Source organism: Paramormyrops kingsleyae, chromosome 20 (assembly GCF_048594095.1).
Source record: "Paramormyrops kingsleyae isolate MSU_618 chromosome 20, PKINGS_0.4, whole genome shotgun sequence".
NCBI classification, from domain to species: Eukaryota; Metazoa; Chordata; class Actinopteri; order Osteoglossiformes; family Mormyridae; genus Paramormyrops; species Paramormyrops kingsleyae.
This window is the reverse complement of record NC_132816.1, coordinates 19,231,315-19,255,543: the sequence shown is the minus strand read 5'-3', so window position 1 is coordinate 19,255,543 and position 24,229 is coordinate 19,231,315. Positions and strand designations below refer to the sequence as shown.

General features: G+C 49.5%; 1 protein-coding gene across 7 annotated transcripts in view; it reads right to left on the bottom strand.

Moving 5' to 3' along the window:
• arhgap22b (Rho GTPase activating protein 22b) overlaps nt 1-24,229 on the bottom strand; it is a 28,178-nt gene that overhangs the window by 2,408 nt on the left and 1,541 nt on the right. For 2 of the 7 annotated variants that reach the window (XM_023820276.2, XM_072703831.1), the window contains exons 1-9: nt 22,626-22,837; nt 19,292-19,491; nt 17,716-17,803; nt 8,026-8,154; nt 5,637-5,844; nt 4,763-4,895; nt 4,175-4,248; nt 3,841-3,962; nt 2,828-3,665 (exon numbers count right to left, since the gene is read on the bottom strand). In XM_023820276.2, coding sequence (XP_023676044.2) covers nt 2,828-3,665; nt 3,841-3,962; nt 4,175-4,248; nt 4,763-4,895; nt 5,637-5,844; nt 8,026-8,154; nt 17,716-17,803; nt 19,292-19,491; nt 22,626-22,668 — 1,835 coding nt within the window. In that variant the 5' untranslated portion in view covers nt 22,669-22,837. Of the gene's footprint in view, nt 1-2,827; nt 3,666-3,840; nt 3,963-4,174; nt 4,249-4,762; nt 4,896-5,636; nt 5,864-6,243; nt 6,436-8,025; nt 8,155-14,428; nt 14,980-17,715; nt 17,804-19,291; nt 19,492-22,625; nt 22,838-24,229 lie in introns of those variants that run through there. The other 5 variants (XM_023820277.2, XM_023820279.2, XM_023820280.2 and 2 more) reach the window with 5 other exon arrangements.

Sequence of the window (24,229 nt, the reverse complement as noted above, 5' to 3'; positions counted from 1 at the left end):
ATGCTTGATTCTTTAGGTAATGCACCACACAGCCTGGACTAGATACTAATACATGGGAAAAAAGCACAATATTGGGCAGTGGCCAGGATATACATCATTTTAATCATTATGTCATGAGCGGGGCTCCGTACATTCGAGCAGCCATATGGATAAAATTAGTTTAGCTATAGCTAACACTATGTGGTGGCCAGTGAAAGTTAAGGCAGTTTAACTGCTATTCTAAAGTTGAGTGCTTATTTCGGATTTTGTTAAGTTAGGATGTATACGGCCCCAGGAGGGAACAGACAAAATGAGGTTATAAATAAGAATTTAATCAACTAGTTGAGATCGATCTGTTGTAACTGAGTTTGCAATGTAACCAATCAGATGTTAGGTTGTGTTTAAAGCCCGCCCACTGAGTTTGATGGATGCCTTACAGATCATTTTAATGGTCATTTAAATTATCAATCATTCCAACAGCAATTTAAATGATTGTATAAATAATCGTTTAAATGACACATTTATCAATAGTAGTTTAAATGACACTTTGAGTAAATTATATATTTATAAATTTTCACTTAAATGTAATTTATTTATAGAAAATTGTCACAAAACGCCCTCCATAGAAGAGGGACGGTGAAAAAAAAATATTTAAATTGCTTGAGTAAAATGCCCACCTGTACATACAGATAAAGGCTACAAATAAGGTAATGAATAGACATCATTGGTGATATGTCATTTCTGTATGGAAAATATTTTTACTTTACTGTAAAAACTGTAAAGGCAGAAACGCAGAGGTCCTCGTTCCGTGGTGCCCCGTGAGTCTGCCTGAAAGACTCATTTTCCTCAAACAAAATAAGTTGTAAGCAGGAGAAATGTCAAATTAATAGCAATAGCCTGAATTTATCAGGCAATTTAAAAGTCACTTTCTCCTGGAACCTATAATGTGGGTGACAATCAAAGGCTGTTCCTGCACTGCTGTGGACCAGTACGATATAAGCTAGCAGCAAATATGCCTGACCAAAAATAACATTTGTATCAAAAGAAGCCGTCGGCATTGGGCCATCCCGAAATTAAATATTTTATTAATAGCCGATGATTCATATAATACCATTTAGGGCTCGCGATTAGTCGACAACGTCGATGCAGAAAGAGCGTCGACATCAATATTTTAAATCGAAGCATCGTTTTTTAAATTATTTGAATGAAGTTACCATCGTGATTTCCAAAAATTTTCAGATTTTATAACGGATGTTTTCCTTTAATATCACTACGTAATTTTAGAGTGGTTTAAATGATCAGAAAACAAAAATATGTTTTTAAAAGTTCGATGGCGTACTACAGCGGCACTGTAAGTATCATACATGGTATGGTCTATTCATGTTTGTTAAATGATCATTAGTACGGAGAGCTTTTTAATATATTTTTTTGCTGGTAGCTGGTTAATACACTTATTATTAAAGCCATAAAGTTGTCTGCTTGCTACCTTAGAATCTCCATTGAATAAGTGTTTGAGAAAACGTTTAGGCTAAAATCAAGGCTTATCCTATGTGGATTGACGGTGCCAGTGTTATTATTAACTAAAACTGAAACGAAACGGACGCTACATAAAAAGAAGAAAATAAGAAAATAATTAGTGAACTGAAATAAAAATTAAAACTATACTTACCAAAAAAAAAAAACGTGCCGGACTTTAATTAGCAAAAAGCAGCCCCACACCATCATCATGTTTAAAAGAGGTTGTGATTGCTAAGCTGTCCCTTCCCACACTACGACTTCATTTCTTATCGCTTCCACGATTTACCATCGGCGTGCCCCTCTAACCGAGCTTAATAAGCGTAAGGACACGCCAAATTTATCCAGATTTCTACATTTTGGGAATCACCAATACGCATCTCATTAATATTTTAGGCATACTACTAATCTGCTTATCCAATTGTGGGCGAAAATAATGTCTGTAGTGCCTTAAAGCTGGCGTCCATTATCTAAAACCCTGTAATAATACACAGTTTGTTGTTTTCAAAATAAAATTAACTTAAACAGTCTGTTTGATTTTCTGGAGGAAAACTAATCCTTTAGATTAATCGACCAATCGGTATAATAGTTGATAGATTAATCCATAGAAAAAATAGTAAGTGGCAGCCCTAATATCATCCATCCACCTTCCAGTTGTTTATGCAGTGCTGGAGCTTAACCCAGGCAGAATGGGCCAAAGGGGAGGGGACACCAGTCCATCACAGGGTACAAGGAAAGGGAAACCCAGGATGGGGCGCCAGTCCATCACAGGGTACAAGGAAAGGGAAACCAAGGATGGGGCGCCAGTCCATCACAGGGTACAATGAAAGGGAAACCCAGGATGGGGCGCCAGTCCATCACAGGGTACAAGGAAAGGGAAACCCAGGATGGGGCGCCAGTCCATCACAGGGTACAAGGAAAGGGAAACCCAGGATGGGGCGCCAGTCCATCACAGGGTACAAGGAAAGGGAAACCCAGGATGGGGCGCCAGTCCATCACAGGGTACAAGGAAAGGGAAACCCAGGATGGGGCGCCAGTCCATCACAGGGTACAAGGAAAGGGAAACCCAGGATGGGACGCCAGTCCATCACAGGGTACAAGGAAAGGGAAACCCAGGATGGGGCGCCAGTCCATCACAGGGCTTGAGGCAGAGGACGACCTGAATTTGATGCCATTTATCTGCCACCCCTGGAGCATTCCTCAGGAAGTTAAGGGCTTTGCTCAAAGGTCCAACAGCAATGTGACTATTCTGCCAAGCATGGGATTTGAACCAGCAACCTTCTGAGCACAAGCACCAAGGCCTAACCCACTGAGCTGCAGACACAAGACTCACCTTTTTATCCTGGTCTCATAGGTGAGTTTCTGCTTCCTCAGCTCCTCCTGCAGCTCCTCCACCAGGCTGCTGAGGGCCTTCGCTTGGTTGTCGGTGTGGGCAGCGCTGCCGACCGCACCACCGGCACACCGCTCTGGGGCGTCACCACCATCAGCCTCCAGGGGGCGACCCCGAGGTGCCAGCCACTCCCCTTTCCCGCTATTCTCTGACAACTCACTGGAGTCCGGCACCGAGACGTCGCAGGACGATGTGGTCCAGGTGGTGCCGGCTCCGCTGGGCACGCTCAGGCTCGACGCCGTGACGTTGTCGTACGTGGACAGCCTCTGTGAGGAGCCGGAGTCCCTCGCCGGCTCCCCTGAGGAGGTGCGGCGGTGGCCCCGCAGGGAGGACAGCCCGCTCATCAGCCAGTTCCCTCCCGACAGTCCCGACACGTCCCCAGCGGAACCACCCAGCTTGCCTGGCTGAGGTCTCGCCCCTGGGCCCCGGAACGAGCTTTTCCAAACAGGCAGCGACTTAGCCTGCTTGCTCGGGCTGACGTCCGTGTCTAGCCCCCTTCCCTGATTGGCCGCACGCAAGGTACTGCCAGCGGCGGGTGTGCTGATGTTAACGTCCAGTGACGAGCCACTGCTTCCCAAGTCCTCCAGTCCCAAGGAGGAGCTCCCATCCTCTGCACGGACCCCCTGGGGCCCTCCGTCAGAGATCCAGCCCACTGTGCCGCGTGGACCCTGGGGACCCACCTCTGGCCGCGGTGCTGCCGGTTCCTCTGGTTCCCCGCCAGAATAGAGTCGCTCGTGTTCACTGATCAGCACGGTCATGAGCTGCTGCACCAAGGAGGTTCCTGCAGGGGGAGCCAGTGTGGACCGACATACATATATTGCACTCATACAGACTGATACTGAAGAACAACAAGGATCAGGTGCAGAAAGGAAGTTAATCACGTGTCCCTCATGGTCACCTGACTCACCCTTTTTGGATGGACAAACGGTGCCCCCCCCCCCCAGGCAAACACACACCTTCCATAATAGTTACTGGGTCCTCCACCTTTGGGCGCAAGATGTTTGGTCCGAATACCGTGGCTAAGTTCTGAACGCTCATTTTGTTCTCGTTCGAATGGGACTGAACTTCATGAAGGAACCTGAAAAGAACGAAGAACAAGGAAGGACAGTAAAATTTATCCGTGAACAATAAGCCCACAGCCTTGGCTTGATTTCATCGTAGAAGAAAACCAAAAAGAAACATGAAGAAATATGAGAATAATATGCAAAGTGCTAAACAGGTAAATATAAGCAACATCACTGAGGGAGAGGGATCTGAGGAGCGTGTTGTCATGGCAGCACGGTCACCTACCTGCAGATGTACTTCAGGAGGTTGTAGTTGGCTACTGGAAGGGTCTTCACCTGCTTCCCCAGCTCCTGGATGCCCTGACAGATAAATGATGACTTTAAGTCAGTGGGGCGCCACGGCAACACGTGATCCCCATTTATTTGTGCAAATATGTATTTATTTATGTATGTCCTGTGTCTATTTTCCCAGCTGGCTCAGAAGGCTGACATGTGCCATGTTCTGTATGTCACAAACCAAGCGGCAGCTTACAAACTATTGTTAGTTCTTGGTATCGACTCTCGTCTCCCTCTTAGACAAGCCAAATTTAGAGAAACATCACACTTCCAATTCATTGCCCTCTATCCAGATATAGCAGGTAACTTGAGTCTCTATGGCGCCCCCTAGAGGTCTCAGCCAAGCTCAGGCCAAAGAAGACGTGGCGAAGTTAGTGCTGCTCTTCCAAAAGGAAAACATGCCAGAGACTAAGTGTCATTATTTTCAAAATGCCCCCTCCCTTCACCCTCAGGGGGCTCTTCACCCAGGAATGGGGCATCGTGTTCCTTTTCGCATGAGTGACCTGAGAGCAGGACGTTTTGACCGGGCCATACCCACCTCTTCCCTTTCCTTGGCTAGCAGTTGGGCGCAGGTGAGGAAGTCCTCATACTTGGAGTAGGGGATGACAGGCTCGGGCAGCTCCCGCAGGTACAGCTTCAGCAGCGACGCCACCGTGTGGACGTCAGTGTTACTGCGGGCGGCAGGTCACCGCAAGGTCAGAGTGCTCCGGACGGGCCGGAATTAGAAGGACCGGAATAACGCAGCCCCCTGCTGGTGCCCGGCCAGGAGGTCCGCGAGCAAACGGACAACAAAATAGTCACAAGACCTGTGTCACTGGCCCATGGCCTCAAAGCAGCTTATTCTGAGGGCAGCAGTTCAAATAATCACATCCCTCCCAACTCGATGGCACAAATAAGTGTTAGTGTTCATTCAATAAACAAGCAAGCAAACAAATTCTGTGACACACACTGTCAGTAAAAAAGGGCACCAATTTGTACCTTTGCTTGTCACTGGGGCTGTACCCTCAAGGGTCTCTGCCAGTTGTACCCTTAGCTGTAGGTAATTGTACCTTTTAAGGTACTGAAATTGATTATGAGCAATGTTTTGTACCATTGGGAGTACGCTGATGCCGTTTGTACCTTGGGGATGTTCCTCAGAGTCCATTTCCGTACCTTAAAATAGACTAAAATGTAGATTTACCTACAGTTAGGGTAGAATTGGCAGAGACCCTTGAGGGTACAGCCCCAGTGACAAGCTAAGGTACAAACTGGTGCTCTTTTTTTCTGACAGTGCATACTTTATACTTTATTTTGTAAATCTACAACTGAGATAAAGTCCCTCATCTAATTGTATCTTATCTTATCTAAAACAACAAGCCTAAAACAGAGTGTAAACCTGGAAGTGAGGCTCCAGCTGCGACCGGTACCCATACCTATCAAAAAGGGGTTTATCCCCGCAGTCAAAAGCATCCTGCAGCTCCTTCACCAGGTTGGCCTGGCCCGGCATCCGGAAGAGCCCCTCCTCGTCCAGACCGCGGTCCCTGATGAAGTCCACGCACTGCTCCACCAGCAGAGGGGCCGGCCTCTGGCCGAACTTCCTCTCATACTGCACCGTGTCCTCCAGGCGCTGGCCGAAGATACCTGCCGCACCAGGTAGACACTCCGGGATCAGACGGGAAGAAAGCGCGTGATGGGGGAGGCATGAAACGGCGCCCACGACGGACAATCCGCGTTTGCATTTTTCTATTTCACCACCAATTATTGCATTTAAATAATATCATTATTACTAAACACCAAGAACCTCTGTCGTCATTTAGGCAACAGTAAAAAAAAAAAAAAAAAAGCATATTAACTTGGCAATTTAGTTTCTCAATTATAGGTCACTTTGGATAAACGCGTCTGCTGTACGGATAAATGTAAATACAATGTTCAACATGGAAAACGCGAGAGTTGAAGTATTATAACTATTATTATTTTGCGCATTTAATTAAGCACTGGCCCGCCGGATCAGCTGGCGTCCCGCTGCGCTCCGCATCCTACCTCGGGGTCTATCGCAGCAGGCGGCGGACAGCGCGCAGGAGCACCGGGCAGCCGGGGGACAGGAGCCGCACAGCAGAAGCGCCCCGGCTTCCGGGACCAGACACATCCCAGGCTGTTGCCCCCCGGCTCAGGGTGCGCGCAGTGCCGCGGCGTGGACCCAGCTCGGCGCCTCGTTAACGCTCCGCGACGCATCTGTTTCCGAGCAGTAATCACAGCTTGCCGAGCGAAATATTTAATTCATGAAAGAGCTCCTGCAGGCGGTGGCGGCGCCAGGGCGGGCAGGTATCGTCATGCCCGCGATCGGCGGGGAAAGAGCAGCTCAGCGCGAATAGCGCCGTGTGACCGCGACAGCCAGTCCGCAGCGGATTATGGCTCCGATTCGATCTCATTTCTATTCCTGATGGCCAGTCTGACGACTCATTATTATTACCTGCCATGTAAATCACAGAAATACAAAGCGGGGATTCTGGGGTAAAAAAAACCACCCTGCATTAGCAGGCAGTTAGCAAACCAAATCACATTACTAAATGAAGTCCACACCCCAGGGCTGCCAACTCTGGTCAGATGGCTGGGGTGAGATTTTCAATTCGAGACAATTCTGCACACACATGTACATGCATTTACACGTATGTAACAGTTTTATTGCCTTGTAAATGGTCTGTAGCGCTTGATATAGTTAATTTTAGGTTTATAAAGGAATAATACAGATTTGCCGGAAGATTTCTTGCGTGTGCGTGTAAGTGTCACGCAAGAGTTGGCAACACTTACACCCGTACTTAAGTTTTTTATTTTGAATTATATATTTAAAATGTATTCATTTTTCAGGAGTTCCCAGACCCACGCGCGCAAACACACGCACAGGTTTGTAATGATATATTTATGGGGACTCTCCATTAATTTCTATGGGGAAAGCTCTAATCCCAACATGAAGACCTTAACCATAAGTAACCAAACAAAATATTCAGTTTTTTGATTGCATTCACAGATCTTTGTGGGGACCTGAAAAATGGTCCCCACAACATCAAAATAACAGGTTTTTATTACATGGTGGGGAACATTTGGTCCCCACAATGTAATATAAACATAATCCACTCACACACACACTGTCCTGGAGATAAAACCGAGATTGTTTTGGCAAACACTGTCACTTTCCCATGCTGGAGCGCCGTGCATCACTGCTCTCACTTGCAGTATCTGCATATCACAGGAAGAATTTGAATTCCCTGCCAAATCTTCAGCGTGAATCAGCACTAAGGGTCTATTATAACATCTGAAGGTTAGAAAAGCGAGCGCCTTGCGTTTCTGCCCGAGTGAAACCGCAGGGTTGCTCCTCCGCTTTCGGGGGAGATCAGGACAGGCATCTGCCAACGGCGCGGTTTAAAATTTAATCTGAAAATGCAGACGCAGAGTTTTTGGTCACCTCAGCGTCTATTGACAAACACAAGGCACTCTGAAAGATCTTCGACACTGAGTTATACGTTTTCCTATTTCTGGTCTGGTACGTTTCCCTCTTCAGATCACCGATCCCATGGTGCAGTAAATAACATCGACAGTGCTGCTGCACAAGATATATTCTTAGATACAGATTCCCAACATGAAATCTGTTCTTATTTTTATCCCAAACTCGTTTAAATTCCCTTGGTAAACAATGCAAACTGTCGCTGTTGGGGAGGCTGGACATCACAGCGGTGAGAGTGGAAGTCCTGGGGGTCAAATCTGCTCATTCCACTTTTAGTTTCCTTTCTTTTAATCACCCAACCACCCTCACCCCAGTGCCTGTACCTCCTCCGAAGGGCGCCCAGATGACCCTGCGGATGGCTTTGACCCAGTCGTCCACTTCATTCTGGGAATTGGCCATGAGCAGGATGGCCTCATGGCCGATGCCGGCTCGCTCCCTCTCCGCACTTCCACCTGCATGATGCAAGACAGCGGGAGAGAGTGGATGATGTGAGTCTGCCAAGATGGAGATGTGGAGGTCTCATCTGCAGAGATCCCGCCCGAGTTTTTTTTTTCTTTTTTCTAGTTTTGTGCTTTAATTTTTCTAGCATTTGTCTTGTGAATGTTGGTATCCTTCTTAGTGATGCAAAGGTAGTAGCAGGTTTATTTTTTTGGCGCGGGGGGGTTGGGGTATTTTTCAGATGGAATCGTAAGACTTGGAAATATCCAGCATCTCAGACCGTCACCAGATTTCCTCTTGACTCTGTAAAAAGGTGATGAGTTCTACTGTAAGGGAAGGATACAAAAAAAAAGATTTATGAATTTACACCCATGTCTGTCGGTGGTGATTCTGCGCTTAAGATTAAGATTAACTTTATTGATCCTGGGGGGAAATTCTGGCGTGTACAGCAGCAAGAACATGGTGCACAGACGAACATACATATCGTGCCAAACAGACAAAATGCAACGTAAACGTGGCGCAAGCAAATCGGGTTCACGGAGCGAAGCAGCATATCCTGCTGGATTTTCCAGATTACTGAAAACGTCAGCCTTGTAAATCCCTTTTTTAACTTCAATAGAGCTTTCGCCTGGTTGCCATTAAACGCCAGAGATAAAAGGCACCTCATCTGGACTTTTCCATTCCCCGTGTCCTGTGCCGCCTGGGGATGGACTCTATGCCCCCCACATCCCTGTCCTGGATAAGCATTTGGAAGATAAATCAGGGTTAAGGAGCGAGGGCCGAACGCTCCCCGCGGGGTACGGAATAGCCTAACACCTCCCACTGGGACACCAGCTCTCAAATCAACCCCCGCTGATTTGTTATGATGTCACAGCCTTTGCTGTGCCTGGTGGCACCAGTGCGGGATGCAGGCAACACAGTACCTGGAATCCATTTAGTAAGTGACCCTCTGCACAGTCTAACGTTGATGTTTGCTTATCTGAGCCGGAGCCTCGGAGTTGTGTGGGCAAAGCGTCACCCGCTAGGCCACATGCTCTTTGGCATTTATTCATAAATTAGGGCTCGAGTAACGATGCCTCAAGGAAGAGCACAGCTATCAGAGCAGACCCTGGATCTCAGGATAGCCATGAGTCTATATCAGGCCCTGTCAATGGAAACATTCCCCATCTGCAGAAGGGCCCCCGCCAGCAGCAAACCCTGGAGACAACATCAGCCGTCAGCTCTAAAATGGTCTGTCATGTTTCCTTGGGGACCTCATGAGGCCAGCCCCCCCCCCCCCGCGTCATTTACTGGCTCTAGATGATAGAGGTCAGGGGTCTGAATTGACCCCACTGGCCCACATTTACGGATGATAAACGCTGTAAAATGAGAACAGCCCCTCAGACAGGAAACACAGGCGCCCGACATGTATAACTACAGCTGTAGTTAACTTACTTAGCCAAACACCAAGGCAGATCTCATTCTCTAAACAGCACATTTATATCATAACCAGGAATAGAGTCTGTGACTTTTTGTGTTGTTTTTCGTGGTCCGGAAAAATGGAGGCTTGAAGTAGAATGTTGTGAATGAACCTCATCGCCACTAGGGGGCAAAATTGTCTTGCCTAATCCAGGCAGGCTAAACTCTTTCAAACTTTCCGTTACAGTACGTTCACGAGTCTGTTTCTGGTTTTAGGGCTTGTGTGTTTTGCTTTTCAGGTTGTCATATATAACTTAGGACTGAATAAAAATAAACAACAACAATAATGAAAAACCCCACGGTCGTCTGCATTCTCCTGCTGAGGCCAGTGAGTTCCCAGAATGCACAGCGTGCCATCAGACGCAGGCCTTTAGCCTTGAAACCCTAAAAGGCGACCCCTCCCCTGAGACTACAGGGGCTGTGTGAGGATGAGTTTTACGTCCCTGCCCCATTCCTTTCTTGCAGTTTTTTTTCTCTCCCCCTTAGAGAAAACCCCGGAAAACGAGACAGTCTCATGTTTCTTCTGCGCCCGTAAGCAGAAGTGGCTCAACCGGGGGATTGCAGTGTTTTGATTATGAAATCTCACAGTTTGTCTACATGATCGACTCTTAGAATCTCACAGAAGTCATGCATGTTTTTGCATGGATTCTACATGCATCAATTGCTCAACACATGCGCACAAAATCTGCTTTTCCAGCGGTTTTCTTCTCCAAATTGCCTTATATTCCTGTAACAACCAACTCAGACGGATACGTTATGGCAGTGGCCGTGTAAGCGAACACCACGGTGAGATGGAGGGGGGGGGGTGCGGACATCCAGCGATGACGGGTGAGGCTGACTTTGCTCCGATGACATCACACACCCGGAGATAAAGTGCCCTGCTGTCGGCAGTCAGTGCAGATCGGGTGTCTGAGTTTTTCCTGAGCCGTGTCTCTCTGCATGTCTTCCTGTCTATGAGGAGCACGTATTTATACATAAACACTTTGCTCTATGTTTTTTTTCTAGAGCTTCTTGTTTTTTACTTATTATTAACTTGGAGCCACGTCTTGTATACGTCCAGTGTTTTGTGCTTGCGAGCACTCGAGAAGCATCGCACTTTCGCGATATGGCAGCCCCATGAAAGACCGGTAGAGATTACGCTCCAGGAAATTAATAAACCTAAATGTGGAACTCCGTGTTTCTGTAAGGATAGAGCTTCCACAGATGAGAGGTCTGCGTTTTTCTCACGGCTAATGGCTAACGTGATACTGCACCAGATACCAAAAAGCCAATTGAACATACCACTCAATTACCCAGCCCAGACCATTTGATTTCCTGCATGTAATGTGAACACAGCCAGGATTCGATGTTTATAGCGGTGCGACGGCTATGAAAGCATCGTAAAACACCAGGAATGATGATAAAAACTGGAATGTGTCATTATTCGCATCCTTCATTAAATCTCAAACATCTGTGTAGTTGAAGGATTCATTTCAGTGTAGCACTTTGCATATTAAAATACTGCAGCGTGCATATATCATGCTTCTTGTAAGATCCTGATGCATCTTTGGCTGTCCATCAGTTAACTAAGGAACCAGCAGAGAGCCTGATTTTAGCCTGATGCTAGCTGACCTGATTATAGTGAGATGCTCGCTGACCTGATTTTATGCTGATGGTAGCTTACATGATTTTAGCCTGATGCTGTCTGACCTGAGTTTAGCCTGAATCTAACATATCTGACGTTGGCCTGAATCTAGCTGACCTGATTTTAGCCTGATGCTAGCTTACCTGATTTTAGCCTGATGCTAGCTGACCTTATGCTAGCTAAGGCTCTGGTTTTTTAGTGGCAAATTAAAGGCCTACAACTTTTTAAGCATAATATTCTTCCTGTTGAAAGTATCTCATCGATGGAAATTTTTAGAAAGGATATAGTGGACACCTGAGCAATCCAAAAAAAGGGTAATTTTTTAACAAGAACCATTATGGAAAATCTTATGTATCTTTTAGTTTATGTTGGATCTACACTGAGTTTTTCTTGGATCTACTGTATGCTGCCATTTTCCTGGATGTAGGTTAGTTGAGAATGACTCCTATAAATGAGAACATTTTGAGAAAAATAATTTGCATCCAAGTCCAGGAGTCACCTTTGACTGAACTATGGATGGCGAGCGTAAAGGAGCCGTCCCTCCATTTAAACATCTCTTTAATCTGTTCACCATTACATTCACAGGTTTTTTTCTTTTTGGTTCAGGGCCTAGTTCCAGCTGGGAAGAGAACCCCTTCTGGGTGAAAAGCCATTAGACCTGGTCAGGATGTGTATTTTCTCAGGCTCTTGCGTGCCTTGAGCAAGCAGAATCAATGGAGTATCCCAATGCAGTGGAGTGATTTTGTCAATGCCAAACCTGCAGAAACACACACAAGTCTGTTCCTCTGTCATATCCAGGGAGGGTTAGGTTTAGGGTTAGGGTTAGGCAGATTTAAAACAATTTCCTGAGGTCTTTTCTGAGCTGCCTGCTCTGCTACGCAGTGATAATAGATGAATGACCCCCCTCCCTATCTCAATAAAGTAGCACTATCAGGTACCAAAGACACTTTACAGCTAGAGACTGAGGCAGGAAAAAAAAATTGAAGTCAGGAAGTAGAGATCATACAGCTGGACATGATCCGAAGCAACTCTGGGTGGAAAGACAAGTGCCATCACACGTGGGAATGCTGATGTGCAGTAACCGTGCAGTTGGGGAGTTTACAAAGGCTCAGATAAAGTCGCCATAGAAAGGAGACAGATGGTTATCCCCACATTTGTTTTAAATCTCTCCCTGCTACAGCTGTCTTCCGGATACAAGGGATGGTGGCCAGGGTCAGCCTTCATACTGGACATTGGCAACAGCGATCAAACGCAGTATTCTGCATTTTGCACTGAGCTTTGCAAAACCATCCACACTGTCCCGGAAACAAAATGCAGGCCGCATTTTCACATCCTCCTGCTCGCCCCGCATGGAAGCCAAGAATCATGCATGTTATTTTCTTAAGTCGCACCTTGTTTATGGCTGTTTGTAAGGGGCTGACAGTCAAGCACGAACGGACCTCCTCCTTTCACACTGTAATTAGGCTGGGGCAGCCCCACATGACACGCCAAAATTTATGTTTACATGTTTTGTTAATCTCCAGTGGTAACCAGACAGGCAGACGTAACGGATGGCAGATGCGTGCTCCCTCTCTCTCTCCCTCTCTCCCTTTCATAGAAAGATTCTGTCATGCACGTTGAGCTGAGCTAAGGAGGGTTACCATTTGCTAGCCCCGTATGCTCATGATTACTGATTCTTGTCTCCAAAAACACATGTAACATAATGAATTTACCAGATATTTGCATTTCACATTGGTTTTCTCTCGTTCCTAGGGTCAGTCCTGGGCGTTACTGGCATCAAGGCTCACATGATCTGATTCTGCCAAACAGTCTCTGGGTCTCTATGTGTCACCAAACAGCTTTTCTCACAATACTGGAAACTTCTACCAAATCTTGCAGAGAATGCAAAAGCAACCATTTTAAAAGACACTTCTACTTACAGGCCTGTTGTCAGCCCAATGACCCCCCCCCCCCATGCAAAAGCATAGTCCCATTTAGCTGCCATTTTTGTTTGTAGAATTTCTAAGTAGTTGCCCCCACCCACCCCATATATGGTCAACGTCAACACAGCGCCTGCCCCAGCAGCTCCTGCTGCGTCAATCAGTTTGTTTATGCTGGGAGTCGTAGAGTGTGGCCATTGGCCACCAACAGCTGCTAGCTAACTGGTGGGGGGGGGACTCTTGTTAGCCTCCCATCCCTGGCACCTTAGACACACTCCCATTGTCGCAGAAGTTACAAGCCACCTGACTGACTAAACTATCTCACACAGTGATGGGAAAAGTGGAATTTCTTTAGCCCATTTTAGTCAAACACCTTCTCCTGCTCTAGAGGATTTCAGGCATTAATTAGTTACAGTTGTTCAGTTGGTTTTTCAGCTTAGATCAGCATTAGACTCTATTAAGATGAGGTCCAGGATCACTGAGCTGTGGCTCCTTTGCTGGCATCCCAACTATTGCAACAGAACTGGGAAGCCAGTGATGGTCATTCATGAAATGAGTCAAAGGGACCCTCAGGTTGGGGAATTCTGAGCAGAAACAAGTGTCTTTAAAATCCAGCATTGCTAAACAGCCTTTTATGTGAATAAACAATAAAATGCTGTCATGTATTTTCACCCAGGCCCAGAGCTAAAATTTGCATAGGTATTCACATGTAATTCACCTCAAATACCTATCAGGTAATGGGTGTTTGTGCATTACGATGTTGCAATGAGGGTCAGCTTTCAGCGCGCAAAGAGACTCTGTGGAGAAGCGATTCATTTTTGAAAACTAGTCTCTAAAGAAGTTTGACCATGTGAGATGGAGTCGGACGGCCACAGCGGGAACATCAGAACATCCGGCGGAAGAGGGATTCACATTTCACAACGGTCGTGCCAGGATTTTGGCAGAAAATGTCCAGGACGCGGAATCGCACGACTCCGGTCTTTGCGGTGATGTTTGTGAGATCGACAGAGCTGGTGACACACATCTGTGGTCACACAGCAAAGTTCGAGGAGAGAGGCACCCAAAAGCGGGGAACAGAGCATCCTGAACACGCGGCCATCCCCTCGCCCATCTTTCTATTGCGGCACCGTAACCCTGTTCTCAAGTCCACTAGAATTGCGTCCCCTCGCATCGTGACTCAACTCTAGCTATCACAAAAACACCCCCAGCCAATCGTCACGCGTCCTGTCGACACGTGACTCAGAGCGGAACGGGGTCACGTGACCCACCGGGGAAGGAGGCGCATACCTTTCAGTCTTCCCGGTTGGGGGTCCTTCAGCCTGCAGCAGCCGATCCCCATGTCTGGCCTCAGGCAGCCCGGGGGGGGGCCCGCCCCCTCCCCTCCACGTGCACAGGTACGAGGTGAGGCGCTTGTTGGAGCCGGCGGGTCGCCTGCAGGACCATCTCAGGCCAGGGAGCTCCAGAAAGAGGCCGCTCACCTCCTTCATTCATAGAAGGCGGAGGGCAAAAAGAAAGGAGGAAGGGAGGTAAAAAGAACCGCCCCCCTCCAGCAGGAACAAGCCCCCGTGGAGAGTGGGCTCTCCCGGCTGTGCGTGCCCCCGCTGGCTGCCCTCCCGCCAGGGAGGGGGGGGGCCGCTTAGCTCGTCCCTTCCTAACGCCGCAAAAAATCACCCTACCGGCCCCAAACACCCCGCACCACCACTACCCCCTACCCCAAATAGACCATGCTAATCAATCTGAGAGCAGAATACAAGGCCTTCGACTCACTGCTTTTCTGAAGCTCTGCCTGCATATCCACAGCCCTGGGGGGGTGTCGCCTGGAATTGGTGTCCCACCCGTCTCCGAAAGCTGTCTGCTTACCGCCACCCCCCCCCCACCCCCCCAATGGGCCCCCGCCCCCGCTGTGAGAGGAGCACACAAGTAGCGGAGCCGCGGATGTGTTAAGCAGACGCTTGGGCCCCTGGAGGGAAAAATCCAGGCCACGCCCCGAGTCACCCCCCCTCCCCATCATAGTCAACTGACCCCCCCGCCCTTCTTCGGCTGTGGCCTCAAACACGGACCCCGCGCCCACAGAGCCAGAGCTCGGGCTGCCGTGGACAGCGGGCGTGAAGAACAGGCCCATTGTTCAGGCCTGACATTTTGTGCACGTTGAGCAAGCAGCCCTTACAGCCGGGGGCTCGGGAAGGGGGCGCCGCCGAGCGGGAACTGAATGGGATTACGCTTGCACAGATCCGGCGCCGAGCACAGGGCCCTCTGCGTGCTGATGGGGAAAACAGCTTGCAGAGCAGCGTGCCTGTTGGCCCGAGACACGGCAATACCGGCTGGAATCCCGCGCCACCTACCCCGCGGAGCGGACCGGAGCACGGAGGAGCGGCTGCCTGCCAGTTCGCGAAGTTTCCTGGCACCTGTCAAGAGGACAACGTAAGCATCTGCAGTGTCTTCCGGCTGTGCGTCTCTGTTAGCGCTGTTAGTGAAGGAACAGTGAAGGAATTTCAGAACAAAGCAGTGGGGGCTGGCTGGGGGGAGGGGGGGTCTCCCGCGGTCACAGACCACATGCAAGGCGTCAGTTTGGGGGCATTAGCGGGGCATAATTCATACAGTGGGACCAGCCTTATCATCAGCCAATGATATGTTTTGAATTGGTGAGTGACGGGGAGAGACTGCAGCCTGGACCAATCAGCTTTCAGTTTTCAGGCCTGCCCCTGTTGGAAACACCTCCTCAGCTCTGATCCACACAGCGATTTTTGCTGGAATGAAAACTTGGGGGTTTGTGTGTCTGTGAGGTGAGGGGGGGGGGGTCTTTTGAGGGGCAGGTCACAGCCTAGCAGAGGGACACAAACATCTACAAGTGGCCGTGTGTATTCACCAAACAAGCAAACTGTAAATACCAATTAGCCGGCTTGGTGCTGCTTCCCCAACCCCCCCTCCCCCCACATTCCACACTCGGCCCTGCTGCCAGAAGAACGGACTGACGTGTCCCCGAAGCTCTGTCGGTTTCGTGAGGCCCGCAGAGGTGTTCTCACATCCATCAGTAACTGTCTCAATGTGACAGCACTCATTTTACCCCAACACAGCAGGTAAAATTGGAAACCGGAGCTTTGATTGGCCTATCACAGATCCACCAGCTGGCACTGGACGTTAGACGTTCAAATGAAGCTGCATAGATGCCCCAGTAAAACTGGAGGAATGGCTTCTCCATTTACACTTAATCGCCTCACCCGTCTTGGCACTTTTACAGAGCCGGGGCCTTCCCGACATCATTTGGGTCAGCTTGCCATACGGCACGGCCACCGGGACACTGTTAAAAGTGACGCCAGCGACCTTCACAGTACAAAATGTCACAAACCTCCGTAATCTTTATCTGCCCCTAGAGGGCGCTGGTGCTGGATTGTCCTCCATAACTCAAACAAGGAATGAACAGAGACTTGAGGAGGAAAAGGATAGCGGGTTGATCCTGAAATTCACTCTTAAAGGGAATGATCTCTCTGGGCGCACATGCATTTGGAGTATAGGCTGAGCTGTCGGACGTTCCCCTAGGTGTAACCTGACTGCATCAGTTAGGAGAATCAAAAACAAGTCTGCATGAACATTTCCAGAGGACTCATCCTGTGGTAAACTGTGAACAGCCCGGTTCAGGGGGCATCCTGTGGCAAAGCATTGGTCTAAAAGGAGCACATTGCGCTGCAAACGCCCAAAATGTGGATCCCAGGCTCTGTAAACAGGCCTCTCCTTCAATAAGCCGCCGCAGCCTTAGCCACATCTGATGGACTCGGCAGTGGCTTGTAATATTTGCCCGTCATAAATAAAACACACAAGCATGATGCATGTGTACACAGCTTGTGGGGGTGGGTGGGGAAAGTGCCCTGAGAATTCACCGGAAATAAGAACAAATATTTACATGGGTTGGGGTTAAAACCTGCAGGTGAATATTAGTCTGGGCCTGACCTGTCCTGTCAAAACCGCCCAGTCTGCCTGTACTACACTGTAGTAACAACCAGGTCCAGCTATACCACTATATGTTTAATATGAGTGATATAGTTAGCGATGAAGCTGGCTAATATGCCTCTTCTGCTAATCAACCTGTTTTAAAGCATGGCAGCATTAATCCTGTAGTGCACTGAAACATTCCCTACTTGGCTATTAGGTCTGTGTTCACTGCCTTTCCATTGCAGGGCTGCACATGCCAATCTGCTCCACAGCGCCATCTGGAGGCAGTGGTGTGCCATGATAGTCACAGTACGGAAAAGAACAGAACCGCCCATGTCGATCCGCTTGGCACAGCCTACAAAAAATGTCTGTTTTTTTTTTTTTTTTTCTGAACTCAGACGTCAATTGTAAATGTCTCCAATCTGAAGCTTTGAATGCAACACTGATCACCGTATAAAATGGCATTGGAGGTCACCTGACCCTCCCTGACTTACAGCGGCGTTGACCATCCTGGAGGTAGCACAACTCCCAGGAGTCAGTAATGCCCTTTCTCTGTAAAATCCGTGGCCTCTTTTAATGGAGGAGTATCTCTGTGGAGAAGTGGTCATCCTCCCAGTCATGAGGACAGATCAAAATGGCCGCCTCACCTGGGATGATCTCTAGGAGGTGACGGCCGGAATCCTCGGAGCTGCCGGTCAGCTCGTGGACCTGGCTGCCCTGGAGCGGGATGCTGCCCTGCAGATGAGGAGAGCAGGACCTGTGACATCACGCAGCGTCAAGGATTGCAGGGGTGGGATAGAAAGGGGAGGGGTTAAATGACCAGATCTGAAAGGTCTGGGTTTGCATTTGATTGGCTGCCTGATTTCTAGTACAGGGATCTTAAAGGGCATGGGCAGACACTGGCCGGGGAATGACGTTTGGATGCGGTTCTGTTCGGTTTCCCCTGGTGCCCCTGGGACAGTTGGGTCCGGGGGGGTGTCCCAAGAGGATGGAGACCATTTTGCTCCACCTTCCTCTAGCTTGGAAATAGGAAATATAGTGACCAGATGCTGACAGAGCTATAAAAAGGCTGGCCCACTAGATGCGTTTCCCACCCCCCTCTGTAAACTCCCCCCCCCAGCTATTTTCCACTGGTTCCTTTGTGTTCTGCAGTACATTAAAGAGGAAATCATAGCGCTTGACCTTATCTGTGCCCCCATTTTCTGCTGCCAAAGTCCCGGTCCCCCCCCACCCCCCCAGGAGGCCTGAATCTGTTGGGGCCGTGAAGGAGAGTGATAATCGTAACAAAAATGATGATGGAAACCCCCCCCCCCCCCAAGGCCAGCTCATCCCAGGCTCCGCCCCACATCCAACCGTAAGGGCAGCAGCGCAGAAACTGCTCTCAGACATCGTTGAGAGAGAGAGAGGAGGGTGTAGTCATGGCCTGGTGTGTTGTCATGGCGACAAGAGCGGCAGCGCGTACCGACGGGCTAATGGACTCGACGTTGGCAAGTCACTGGGGACACGTTCTCATCTCACGGTGTGGGGCATCCCATAATTCCATCGCTGTCTATTTTCAAAGAGCCCCACACTGTGAAATTCACATAGACGTTTATATGAATAAGTGCCACACTGTCAGATGTCTCCCCCATCTCTGCGAGAACTGAAAGGAGTTTGCTCCGCGTTTTGCTCGTAATGCATTCAGCTCGTAACCGTGGTGATTAAGTAGATGGGCCACCTGTCAGTTTTGCGCTGATGGCGGTCACTCCATTCCCGGGGAACCGCGGTGCGTGAGTTATGTGCTTTTATTAGGGCGGAGCCCGCTAATTCGGCCTGTTTGTCTCTGTCGTGGAGTAAGATGCTTGGGTTTCCGGAAAGCCATCGATTAATGGCGGGGAAAGGTCAGTACCCTTGCAGAAATGTCAGTCAAAATCCATAATAGCATCAGCATTCCTTCACTGCAAATTTTTTGCGGTTGTTTATGGTCACGAACCATGCCAACTAACCTTGTCAAAAAATGAAATAAATACCCTAAATGACTTTTTAAATGGAATAGAAAATAATTTCAGTGACATCTCAAGATTCACTGCAGGGATCTTTAGACCTGGCTTAGCTTACAAAGTCAAACTGTTGTCTCTAGACTACAGACTGCAGTGGAATGAGGGGGTCGGAGCCGTGTGGGGGCGGGACACGATGTGGGTGCTCCGTGGGAGTGTTGGCTTGCGTGAGCAGGGAGAAGGGCACCTGCGGCTTGGTCTCCTCCTCGTCCTTGTAGAAGTAGAGCTGGTCGGGCCGCAGCACAAACCAGCGGAGCTGCCAGTTCTTCATGATGCTTCTCTGCTTTTTCAGCCAGCCGGCCTTGAGCGCCCTCTCCTGGGGGCCGGGGGAGCAGGGTCGGCCAGGGGGCCGGGTCAGCTCCCCCATGACCATGCTCTTGGACCTGGCTGGAGTGGCAAAAAAAAACACACACACATACACATATATATATATATATATATATATATTTATGCCGATTCTGGAACCTGGAGAAACTTAGGAGAAGCAAAATCAGCCATGGCGTTTAGTCTATGTACACTTGCGATTGGTAACAGTGGGTAGAAAATCGAGTATCAGCTTATTGCATTAGCACACGTTAATATGACCTTCGGCTCGATCGGTGCGTCCTTTGAAGGCGATTCGCACAGCCGCGTGCCGTGACAGGAGGATGATGGGGGGGGAGTGAATTCTCGTTACGGCGCACTCGGCAAAAACATGCTCGTGCGGTTTCATAGCAACTCGGTGGCTGAGACGCCCAGCATCCTGTATCAGTTACTGAATTTAATAATTAGACGTTAATGCTAAGTCCTGGATCTGGCAAGTGGCATTGCAATAATAACCCTCACGAGATCCCTGTCAGCCGTCGTCATCGCTGAGCCAGTCAGCCTGAAGCTTTCGTTTGCGTTGGTTTGCATTTAACTCCAAAGCCGTTCGTTGTCTTAATCTCAGAAAAAAAGCGATGAGGAAAAAAAAAAGCTGAGGATGGAGATAAGGTCGACTCTGGAGACTATGCTAATCTCAGTATTGATCCCAAAGCAGAAGTGTGTGAGCATTATTGAAGAGGAAGAATTTATTCTTCACACAACGGGGCGAGCTTCTGGTGAGTAGCTGTCTGAGGTAGCCTGCTAGCAGTGGGGAAACATTCAGTAGCATCTGAGCACCATTTATAATTCATAAAAGCAGAGGAACTAAAATTGGCTAAACTGCCTCCTGTCGATTTACTCTGAAGGCCTCAGCTGTTAGAACGTCCCAAAAACAGGGTGTGGCCGTAGCTTCCATGATTCTGGGGCTCCAAGCCCTAATTCAGGGAGAAAACACTCAGAACAAAGACACAGTCATGGATTATTCATCACAATCAATGTCCAGGGTTATATTTCTGTTGCGTCTCTGTGCCAGGGTGGTGGGGGGGGTGGGGGGGGCAACAGATCAATTCTGTAAAAAGAAAATCAATTGGATTTTCTTTTCCTTTATGTTACTTTTCCTCCCGATGATGGTAGAGGCCATGGGGGAGGAGGGTGCTGCCTTTATATACTGCATCCGCCTGTAGCTGCATGATACTGAGGTGAGTCACAGTGATAAAACTGGATTTGAACCAGCAGCCAAAAGCTCCATCCTGTGATCCAACACTTCCCCCCATATATCTACCGCAATATTTTAGTGAGTCACTTCAGGCTGAAAGACGAGTACAGGTTACGGTGTCTTTGACCACCATGCCACCTGCTGGCCACTCTGAGAATTACTCTAAAAAAGATTCTCACCACTCCTACTTCTCTCCTTGCGTTAACAGGTGTCTCAGGCAATACGATCAATCACATCCCTCATTTAGGCCAAATTACAGGGGCTCGTAAGAAGTCAGCTGGTATCCGTCAGATGCATAAACAGCCTCATTACTGCACCCAGCCAGACGCAGGCAGCTTGTTAATTCGTTTACAGGCCGCAGGAAAATGCTACATGGCCCACAGAAGCTCGCCGCAGTCAAAGGTCCTTTCCCCTTGTCTTCTGTAAAACAGATTTGCGAGTTGTTTACCCGGCTTTTGGCTTTCCGCTGACAGATGTTACAAAAAAAAACAAACAAAAAGTTTTTAATGTGTAAAGGTGCATTTGAAACAAAAACGGAGCGATCCCAGTCACCTCGTCCCCGCGCTGCACGGTACAGGCGCGGTGCGTGGCTTGTTAAAGTTGGATGACGCACGTTTTAAGGAAAAAAGAGTTGGGTCATGAATATTTGAAGGCGTCGCACGGAGCCATGCTGCTGTATCCCTCCACCCCACTGGCCTCTGTCAGGCCCTGCTCCGGATCTGGGGGGGTCTCCCTCCTTTAGGAAAATTGGAAAGGGCCGGAATTGCCACCTCATCTCCATTAGCAAATGGGTTTTTCGGCCTCGTCTGACTCATGTCTCTCCAGCGCGTGATGTTTTTTTTTTGCTGTGGTGAAAGAGCCATGAGGACTGCGTTCTGGTAACTCCCTAACCCCCCCGCCCCCCACCCCCGGGCATCCCCGGCAGTGACACCACCGGCATCCACGGAAGTGCTCTGACTGGCTGCTGCCAGCCCCCCTGCTCATTTAGACCCCCCCCCCCAACTGGATGATTCACCCCCATCCCGTTGCCATGGGTGTTTCATTGGGAGGAGGGGAGGTTGAAAATCCTGGGTTTCTTTAACAACTGTCGCCGTAGGTGACCGGCGTGGCTTCGATACGCACCGGATCGTTAATCGCACACGTTCATTCATCCCTCTGCCCTCCCTTCCACCTCTACGCATCTCAAATGATGCTCTTCCCTTTGCTTTGGTTTCCAACACGGGGCTGTAAAGTTCACGACCACATCTTCTCCCTGAGCCCTGGGTCAGTGGCTTTGAGAGAGCGACCCCCCCCCCTCCTTGTCTGCCCGCCTCCCTGGTCTGCTGTCGGACCCCACCCGAAGTCCCCCGGAGCCATTGTACTAACAGACACTGAGAGGTGCGTCATTTCCCGGGTTGAGCCAGCGTCACCCACAGCCCTGCCCGACCACTCCTCCATCACCCCGCAGAAGCGACCGGCAGGTGACACCAGGGTGGGGGAGCAGACCGTGAAGATCAACCCAGAAACAAGTTCAGCACCTGGTCCCTCAACATCCACCGCGAGCGATCATACATCCCATGCAACCTTACATCTGCAATCAGAACTTCACAAAGATGCATTTCACTGATCTCTGTGAAGCTGGTTATGGAAAAATCTCTATATAAATATATATATAAACTAAACATGAGTCTTTATTTAGGATGGTATCAGAAGCATCACAAAACAAAAAAAGCAGCAATGATTTAGGACTTCAGCGGAAACTGTGAGCCGTTTGGGAGCTGGTTACGCCTGACGCGCGGGAAAGCGGCACCGTGTAGCTCAGAGCAGCTGCCGTCTTACTTTCAGCGCTTCTCACTGGAGAAACGTTTTCAGGAAAAAGGATCCAAATTCTGCTGGTGACAGAGGCCACTGCTCTGCTGTCAGGCTTCACCATGAGACGTGAAGCTGGGAGGAAATGAGGCGCAAGCGGATGGGAGTGACTCACCTCTCCGCGTCTGTCTGATCTTTGGACTGAGCATCGCTGTCATCGTCGTGCCGGCCGGCCAGCCGCCCCCCCGTCAGCCACGACGCCCGTCCGACCGCCGCCTCTCCTCATGCCGCCGCTTGCCCCTGCTTGCGAGTACGAGCCTCCGCCGCTGTGTAGCCGCGCTCCTTCCCCTCTGGCCCAGGCGGAAAGGCAGCCGACGCCAGAGCGGGGAGGGCGTAGCTCCGCCCCTTTGCCCACCCCCTCCCGGACGCCGCCCTGAGCACAGCCTCCCCGGAGCATCGCTCTCCCCACTCCCCCCCCCCACCCCCCCAGAATCAATCTCACACTGGCCCCTACGCTCAGGCCCTGGCTGGCTGCCGGTAATTGGCCAGAGCTGAAACCGAAGAGCCCAGCAGTGTCCATCCCCAACCCCCCCCCCCACAAAAAAAACACTCATGTACTGCTCTCTGATTTGAAAATGGCTTGTTCCTTTCTGTACGGCTGTCCCTCCGCCGCTGTCTGTACAGAGAACCACCAGAGAAGGACTCCTTCTGCCCCCCTCCCCCCCCCACCCCCAGGCACAATAAGGACCCAGCCTCCGCCAACGATTGAATCAGTGCAGCGCTGCCGACCACAGCCGGCTCTCATTAGTGAGAAACAGGGCCACAGCTGGCCTAAACCCCGCCCCCTGCCCCCCTCCCCCCACCCCCCTGGTGCAGGCCATGTCCCCATGGGCTCCTGGGGCTGTCCGCTTCTCACTGACCATTCTGCTCTGTCTGCTGATCCATTCCCATATAACGTCCATCGTCAGATCAGAGCGACACGTTCAAAAAGACAGGGTTTGCTCGGACTGCGGCTTTTTTGGCGAGGATCTCTAAGCGAGAGCCTGGTCTGTGCGTGGCTAATGCAAATCCCCAAATCTGTTCCCCATTTACGAAATGCCGGGATGCTACATAAGATCCGTGAGTCGTGAACACAGAGCGTAAATCAGGGCTGCCGCAGCAACGTGCCTCACACGTGATGTTGGATCCATCTGAAACATTATTTTCTGTATGTGACTTTACTTTGTTTTGTCAGTACAGCGTTTCTGCCATCCTCCACACCGAAGGCAAGCAGCCAATAAGGTTACCTCTGCGTCCGAGATCCACATGATTCAGGATGTGTCTGTGCCCTCTGTGTGGCTCTGTGGGTTAGCTAGCAGTCTCTACCTGCGTCCGGAAGGTCTTTGGGTTGAAGCTCACAGCTGTCAGACTAATCGCATCACTGCTGACCTTGAGCAAGGTCCTTAATCACAAAAACTGCTCCTGGGTTGCTGGAAATATATGTGACCCCAAATCTCAGTCTCACTTCCACGCGTCTCGCAGGAAAGCAGGATGAGGTATGTGAGGACTCCATTCTGCCTGCTCTAAAACCACCTCACACTTCCATTATCATTCATTTATCCAACAGGGTGTCTGTTGATTAAACACATCAGTTACCTACGGAGCATTTATTCTTCTGCTTAAGGCGCCCGTGTGTGCATCCAGTCAGGGCTTTACGCTGTCACGCCCCAATGGGCCGATTCTCGCGTTACTGCTCATCTGTGGCCATTCTTCACTTTTTGGGCCGTCCCATGTGAGTCA